The sequence below is a fragment of the Taudactylus pleione genome, unplaced genomic scaffold (genome assembly GCF_031769625.1).
Source record: "Taudactylus pleione unplaced genomic scaffold, aTauple2 ptg000915l, whole genome shotgun sequence".
Lineage (NCBI taxonomy): Eukaryota > Metazoa > Chordata > Amphibia > Anura > Myobatrachidae > Taudactylus > Taudactylus pleione.
In genome coordinates, this window is record NW_028285316.1 from 929,626 (window position 1) to 938,150 (window position 8,525).

Below are 8,525 nucleotides of genomic sequence, written 5' to 3' on the forward strand. Positions count from 1 at the left end.
TGGACCCATCATACATACACCCATGGATTATGCTGTTGAGGTTGTGACCCATTCAATAAAATAATTTCCTCTACAAAACTAATCATAAAATATTGTTGCTTGATTGTAGTAATAAATAACATTTCAACAATTTTTTTCTGAAATGTGAGGCCTGGTGCAGCAAAGTAAAGCACGTATTTTTATCTAACAGTAAATATTACATACCTTCCAACATGACCCCTTCCACCAGGTACAAAATGCTCTGCTCCTGGACTTCCCACCTAATGTATGATTGCAGACACCTATGTTGAACTAGTTAAATGATGAGAAAGGTGTTCCAACACAGGTGACAGCAATCATTCATTAAGAAGGAAGTCCAGGAGCAGAGCATCTTGTACATGGAGGACGGGGTCATGTTGGATGGTCTGATATTATTCTATAAAGTCATTCACTTGGGCCTCACACAAAAAGCCCTGAATTTAGAATGACAAACTACTGATATCTTCCATATAAAAAGAGTCTCAGCTTCACATTATACTTGCAGAACTCGTGTTTTGAGACATGGTCTGACTACACTACATTAGCCTTGACCCTTGGTATCTAGCTGCCCTGTCTGCCATTGCCAGCCAGGCCGCCCTCACTCCACCCCTGAGCCGTGCTCACATCTATCATGGGAGCACTGAGCAGATTGGGTGACGTCACCACGATCGTCTTAGCAGTCAGCTGACAGCCGGGAAGGCTCGTGAGAGCTGGGCGTGGCCTAGCTGCCTTTAAATAAACGATTCTTCCGTACTGTGTCATTCCATTCTTCTCTTTCAGCGGCTGTAGTTGTGCAGTGGTGAGTGTAATAGAATGCGTTCTAGAGGGCTGCCGGCTCTTGTCTTATAGCGACAATGTAGTTCATGTGTGTAAGTAACGGAGTCTGCTTCTGTAGTGGCAGCCGCTTTCCATGCTCTTTGACATGTCTGTCTTGCATTTCCTAGGTTGCTGATTCTCAATATGGCTGAGATTGTAGAGCAGCAGCAGCAGGTAACTATGTGCTGAGCCACTTACTACTGTATGGGTGAAGCTGGGGAATGGTATTAATATTGACTATCTGTAGATGTTAACATGCCCTGTATTGGGAAGCCTGGCCTTAAGGCGTCTCCCTCTCCACTATCATCCTCGCTGTTACTCATCACCAGTCTAATAGTTACACTTGTGATATTCGGGGGAAGTAAACTTGTTCACTTCTTACCCTATATATTATGTAGTTAAACACATTGGCCCTCCAGCTACTGCGGAACTACACATCCCAGCATGCATTGCCCTAGTTTTAGCATGTTATCTAAAGAAAGGTGGCAGTGCATGCTGGGATGTGTAGTTCCACAGCAGTTGGAGGGTCAAGGTTTAAGAACCCGTCTAAGCCATAATTTAACAGTTTGGGAGTATTTTAACAAGTGCAGGAGGTTACATTTTAGCTCCTGGTCACTTTGCCTGTGGTATTGACAGTGGAGGTATACCAAATTACCGAATCTTTTAGGTGTGTGTTATTTTGAAGCTCTCATATGTAGTATTAATGTGTGCATCAAAGATGTGAGATCCAATTAGAAATGGCGGGTGTGGTAAGTGTGTGACTCTATTGTAAAATGTGACCTGAGCTGGGAGCAGTGCATGAAAATGGGGAAACAATCCTGGACCCCAAAATGTGACACTGGAGAGCAGGACCATATAGAAAGTTAATGAGGTTTTTTTTTTTTTTTTTTATGTTGGCTAATTATTGTACCTAATAGTTGAAAACTCATGGCAATTAAGTGTTTCAGCATATTAAACACTCCAGCGTTTTGGGGTACTGGAAAATGTATATAGTAGAGTTTCAGTGGTTTTATATAAGTGTAAAAAGTTGAAAAACTTTCCCATCACTACAACACCACCACATGCCTGTCCTGTATTTTACTCATTGAGCTCTTCAGAGAGGCACCTAAAAACTGGCATGTCCTTTATTGTCCAGATTATGCTGTTTAACCCCCTAAGTGCATGATTATTCATTGGGAGGTGTGTACCAGAAGTTCTGCACTGCCCTGACAGTTTTACATTGCAATAAAGATTTTCACCTGCTCAGGGTGGTGTGCATAAACTTACATTTCATTAAACATTAATGGAAGTTTGGAATTGGATTGCAAATGTAACTTGCAGTGAGACTGGCTCACAGGACTCAATTAGTACATAATAGGGCTGCGCACTTAAAGAGCAGACAGATCTTGCATGCACTGACATTTTTTAATTGTAGCTAATGGTGCGTAATTTCTACCTGGAATGGCTCCTGAAGATGGTGCTTCTCCCCAGGTGTAACCTCCTGGTCTGTTAAAAGAACCCAGCTCTAAAGCTGCGTGTACACGGTACGATTGTACCACCAACGACTTGAAAGACTTCTTTCAGTGAAGTCATCTTGCCACATCTCTGAACAGGCCAAGTTGGCCTGCATGTATGGACAATCATGGATAGCGTTCATGTGGGAACGCGCATTGACTGGTCACTACATAAATATGAACGATATATCGTTGTGTACACACCATAAGTGTTTTACTAAGTGTCTGTTTATCTTTTAGAATGTTGTGGTAAGGTTGATCAACCTCCCCTTGGTGAGCTCAACATATGATATGGTGTCTTCTGCCTATATCAACACCAAAGATAACCACCCCTACTTGAAATCTGTGTGTGATGTGGCTGAGAAAAGTGTGAAGACAATCACTTCAGTGGCTGTGACTAGTGCCATGCCAATCCTGCAGAGACTGGAGCCTCAGAGTATGTTTTACCACTTTCTCAAAAATCTCTTTAAATGTTAGATCAGTGGTTGCTAAACTGTCCTTAAGGTACCCTAACATTCCCAAGTTTTAAGGCTATCCATGCTTAAACACAGGTGATTTAATTAGTACCTCAGTTTGATGATACCATCTGTGCACAAACATGGATATCCTTGAAACATGGAATGTTTGGATCTAACACAGGGTTTCCTAAACTCAGCCCAAAAACTACCCTGTCTGTTACGTGCGTTATTGACTTTCCACACTCTGAACAGACTTGTCAGTATGTCACAACATTAGCTTTTCATTAATTAAAATACAAATGCTTGGTATACTGGTTGTCCCCCAGTTGCAAATTACCTCTTAAATGTTGTGTTTTTTACTTATAAAGGGGAGAGCACTGGTTTTAGCTGGTGTAAAAGAAAAAAACATACAATGTAAGTTTTAAAGTAGAACCAGTGTTCAACAAGAGAATTGCTATGTAAAGAACAAGCCAGATTGCATCACCCTAGCAACTAACATAGGAAGTAGGTTAAATGTCATCTATTTTAGACTCTTACTTGGTGCTTTCACCATGAACTTGGCACACTTATTGCAATGTACTGTTGCATCAGAATGATTTTTTTTTTTTTTTTTTTTTATTCTTTTTTTTTAGTTGCTCTGGCTAACAACATTGCATGTATAGGATTGGATAAGATTGAGGTGAAGCTGCCTATCCTTTATCAGCCTACTGACAAGGTAACTTTATAGCCCAACAGTTATAACTTAATATCCTAAAAATAGGATGACATGCTTTAAACAGATGTGTTGTATAAATACTTGATTTGCTATTTTCTTCCTCCTTTAGATTGTCTCCAATGCCTCTGAGGCAGTTCTTGGTGCAAAGGATGTTGTCATACAGAGCATCTCAGGAGTAGTTGATAAAACAAAGGGAGCCGTGCAGGACAGTGTAGAGATGACAAAGGCTGTTGTGCATGGCAGCATTAACACCGTTCTGGGGAGCAGTGTAGTACAGATGGTGAGCAGCCGTGTTGATACTGCACTGACAAAGTCTGAAACTCTCCTGGAACAATACCTGCCACCAACTGATGAAGAGTTGGGTAAGCTGAAACTGATAATACATGAATGGACTATTACGAGTGTACTTTAACACTCTGCCTACTGGACCACAAGTTTAGCTATAACCATGCAATTGTTACTGGGCCCTGACAACCTGGCTGTAAATAAAGCTATCTAAATTGATTCCTGTATACTTAAGTTTTTATATATATATATATATATATATATACTTTGCCTTTATACCTTTTAGCCAAGGAAGCTGCGAAAACAGAGGGGTTTGAATTGGCAACTGGAAAGCCAAGTTATTATATTCGCTTGGGATCGCTTTCTACAAAGGCTCGTAAACGTGCTTATCAACAAGCTCTGACACAAATGAAGGATGCTAAATGCAGAAGCCAGGAAGCCATTGCTCAGCTACAGAACACAGTTGATCTGGTTAGTTGTGGATATGACTTATAACTAGAAACTGACCACCTAGCATCACTCTTGCTGCTCTACCTATAGCTGTAAAGAACTTATTTCTCTAAGCAGAAACCTCCTATAATCCTTCCTTCACCTTGAGAACAAGAGCCCTTAAAGGCTTTTCTTATCTTTTAGATTGAATTTGCAAGAAAGAACATGAATGGTGCCAATCAGAAAATCCATGATGCACAGGGTAAGATGTACAATGCTTGGTTGGAATGGACAAAAAGCACAGGACAGCAAGCTAGTGGGGAGACTGAAAGTGCTGAGGTAAGCTTCTCAAGTAGAGTACGGTGTAAATGCCATATATCTAGCTACTGAATAGCTGACACAAGACTATTATGATTATCTAACATGTACTGTCTGTTTCACAGCAAATTGAATCACGCACTTTGACTATTGCCCGGAATTTGACTCAACAACTGCAAACCACATGTATATCCCTGGCGACCAGTGTTCAAGGCCTTCCACAAAACATCCAGAACAAAGCCCAAAACATCAGTGCCATGGCTGCTTATGTCTATCAAAACTTCCATTCTGCCTCCTCCTTCAGAGAAATGTCTGATGGTCTCTTAACCACTAGCAAGGAGCAATTCACAAAAATGAAGAATTCTATGGATGATGTGATGGACTACTTGGTTAACAACACACCATTAAATTGGCTGGTAGGTCCTTTTTACCCACAGATGGCTGGCTGCCCACAGGGGGAGCAAGAAGCTGATGTGGCAGACTCCACTAGCAAGGAGGATTGAGTCCTACTACAGTCTGCACTTTGTAGCAAATTCACTTAAGTTGGCTATCACCATTTTGAATTGGCAGAAGTTTAATGCAGCTCTGTTTGACTGTCACTTGTTCCCTGAGGCATATCACAGTAGTACTCACAATGCAATTTAGAATTTCTGCATGTTAGGTGCTGGCTTTCTTACAAATGCTGCCAAATTAAACCTGTACCCATTATAGGCCACCACACAATGTCAATTATCTTATGCACTTTTGTATCATTAATAAATATATTTGCAATAATGGTCTGTGTTTATGATGAAGCTTTGTATATTCAACATTTTAAGTTCTATTTCTAAGTTGCTTATGATGGTTCAACTACTAGACAAATTGTCACTTGGAGGATTTAACCCCAGTAACTAAACTTTGCATATTTTGTGTATTTCTATGGGGTGTAAGGGAAACGTCTGGCAGTGACAAGGTGCTGGATGAATGTTCAGAATGCTGGTACTTTGACACCATCATGGCTATTGGATACACCTTAATGTGTAAACTGACATCAGAACCCCAAATAAGTGATCAGGATTTCAGTAATCCAGTTTTAATCTGGTGCTAAAAAGGGCAGCTCATGGGTGTTGCTGTCATTACAGAAACAGGCCTACATTCCCTAATGCACATTGCTTGTTCAGTAACCTAACTGGATAGGACGCCCACTCTACATGTTTTCTCTGCTCCTCAAGGCTTGGCTCATTGGGCCTGACTTCTAAATTCACTATCAATGAAGAAAGTGTAAACATAAAAAAAAATCCACTGTCCTCCACAAAAATACAAGGTGTGTAAACATCCCCCACAGCAGAAGTAAAAGCTTGTTCTGAAACACTGATTTACTAGTGTTATATAATTGTCACTGGTTGCTAATTAGCCTGCCCATGTAGCTAATATAGCATGTAGCAGAGGCAATATCTGTTACACTATACTTGTGATGCAAGCTTACCGTAGTGACCTGTAAGCTTGTGTTAACACTGGCTTTAGAGGGTTTAACTGGCTCCAATTTTTCAGGGGTGGAAAAAAAAAGGTGGTAGCCTTAGGCTTTAACACCAAGGTCTGGTGTGTGGGTTTTTTTTTTTGGGTGTCCCACCCGATCTGTTTATTGGGTGTTAAAACAGACTGATAAGTTCCTAGAGGGTTAATGCATTGTTTGTGCCCAATAACAGGCCAATTATCGTGTCTCTACCCAAATACATGAAGTGTTGGCTGCCTTTGGGGTAACTTGAATAGCCCAGTGGCTTAATTAGCCTGTGGTAAAATACTGTGGCTGATTGAATTCCCTCTATTAGTGTTGGCCTGTACTATTTACTTCACCTAAAGTTTGTAAATTGCAGTTGAGTCTTGTGATGGCATAAGATGGAAACATCAAATCTGTGAGGTAGAACATAGAAATGACAGCAAATGTTGTACAGTTCTTACCTGTACATGGGTGGTTTTATATCTTGGCTGTACCCTATATGCCAAATTTTTATAAATCAGTTTAAGATTTGGTCAGCTGGTAAACACCCTCATTCACTGCAAATGCCAAAATTACAAAGTGGGTTAATGTGCCCCTGTTGTCTTTATACATGAGCCAAACTTCCACTTGGGTAATGGTTTGTGTGACCTGTAGAAGGCTATAGAAGTAAACCATGTATTTTTGGAGCTTTAAGCTTGCCTCGAAGTAGTGGGTTGTCAAAGCTGCTGAATTGGCCAATAACATTAACTGCAATGCTAAGCAAGCCTGGCTTAACATTTCTACTACTGTTCTAAAAGTATAGGTCAAGTTGTCACTTGGTGACTATAACCTATGCCTAAGTAAATCTAACACGTCCTCAGCCTTAATTGCTGAAAGTAAAACTCTCTGTACACTGCTTTTAATTCAATTGTTTCATAAAGCAAAGTAGCAAATATAAAGCCTTCATTTTTAACACACACTGGCACAGATTTAGGATCATAATTTTGAGTGATCTTGTTAGATGTAGATATCCTTCACTGATTAAACTTCATTTGGATGTAGTTTTAGTTCAGTGGTATTCAAACTCTGTCCTCAGCACCCCACACAGTACATGCTTTCCAGGTCACCTAGCAGGTGCACAGGTGTCATTACTCACCAATACATTTTGAAAGATCCACAGGTGAAGTGAAGCGAATTTCACTTGTGAATCTGTGGAGTCCTGGAAAACAAGCACTGTTTGGGGTCATGAGGACAGCGTTTGAGAACCTGTGGTCTAGGGTATTTTTTTAACACCTGTATGTGAACTGACCATGATTTACAACAGTTTAAGGGGTATATGTATGGAGTCTTGAAGAAAGGAAATAGTACCAATCTGATTTTATGGGCTCTGCTAGGATAATTACAGAAGTGGTTTTGTACTTTCACTCCATGGCTTGACACATCTCTCCCCATAAGTGAAAGTTACATATCTATAGAAAGTGACCTCAGTAAAGTTTGTCTTGAATCTGACAGACTTTGCTCCATTTCAGATTCTGTGGTTTTCCTAGAGAAGCAAAGTGCCTCTTTAGTGATCTAAAAACACTATAGTTAATATCTTAAGAGTTACAAATGTCCATTACATGATCACCTTATGGTTGGCCTGTAAGTTTACAGCATGGATAGTAAACCCTTTTCTCTTACAGGTGCCTGACTTCAGTATCACTGACCTCTCCTCAGAGGCTGACGATAACCCAGATGAGTTGGCTATAGAAGAGGAGATGCAAGACTTCTCCAGAATGAATGGTGGTGTAATAAACCGGGATGTATAATTCCAATACTTATTTAGTGTATAACGTTTGCCATTCAGTAGATGTTTTGCTTTATGTGGAATCTTATTGCCAAAACTGTCTTGAGTCTGTGGTGGTGGAGACCTTTTTGGCTAGCTAGCTTTCAGTTTCTATTATATAGTTCTATTATGAGCATCTGGGAGTAGAATAAGTGTGATCATTAACTTATACATTAACCTTTCAATAAGGTCCTTGGCCTTTTCATATGTTAATGTACAACAAATTAAGTTATGCAGCAGGAACATATGTTGTCACATCTTTATTAGGCAGTAACTGATCAGTCATATGGGAAGTTTTATTGACTGTCTAGAGCGGTTTTCTTTCTGCTCTAAGGCTGGCTACACTTCCTCTGACAATCCAGGCGATTTGGTAAGCTGTAAGCACTTACCAATTGGCTGCTCGATCTATCTAGCCCAGTGTTGGCTAGCCTTGACACTCCAGCTGTTATGTAACTACATAACCCAGCATGCACTGCTACAGTTTTGCTATTAGGGCATGCTAAAACTGGCAGGGCATGCTGGGATATATAGTTCCAAAACAGCTGGAGTGTCAAGGTTAGCCAACACTGGTCTAGCCAGACATCACAACTGGGTGGGAATTTAAATTTGCCCGCCCAGTTGTGATGTCAGTGTTGACGGTCCCTGCAACCAGTGTATGGGCGGTCGGTGGTTTGCTCGTACCCATTTAATTATGTTGGCTGTGCTGCATGGG

At 40.6% G+C, this 8,525-nt stretch overlaps 1 protein-coding gene across 1 annotated transcript; it reads left to right on the forward strand.

Moving 5' to 3' along the window:
* Positions 1-757: 757 nt before the first annotated feature.
* Positions 758-8,281, forward strand: PLIN2 (perilipin 2). The gene is made up of 9 exons (XM_088459586.1): positions 758-817; positions 963-1,008; positions 2,568-2,763; positions 3,418-3,500; positions 3,610-3,862; positions 4,072-4,256; positions 4,419-4,553; positions 4,658-4,948; positions 7,671-8,281. The coding sequence occupies exons 2-9, from the start codon at positions 979-981 to the stop codon at positions 7,794-7,796; spliced, it is 1,299 nt and encodes a 432-aa protein (XP_088315712.1). The 5' UTR covers positions 758-817; positions 963-978; the 3' UTR covers positions 7,797-8,281.
* Positions 8,282-8,525: the final 244 nt, after the last annotated feature.

Bases quoted from the DNA above. Each gene is read 5' to 3' on its own strand.
- PLIN2 (XM_088459586.1), top strand. From the start codon at position 979: ATGGCTGAGATTGTAGAGCAGCAGCAGCAG. The intron at 1,009-2,567 runs GTAACTATGTGC...TTTATCTTTTAG, and splicing joins TTGTAGAGCAGCAGCAGCAG to AATGTTGTGGTAAGGTTGAT. The intron at 3,863-4,071 runs GTAAGCTGAAAC...TATACCTTTTAG, and splicing joins ACCAACTGATGAAGAGTTGG to CCAAGGAAGCTGCGAAAACA.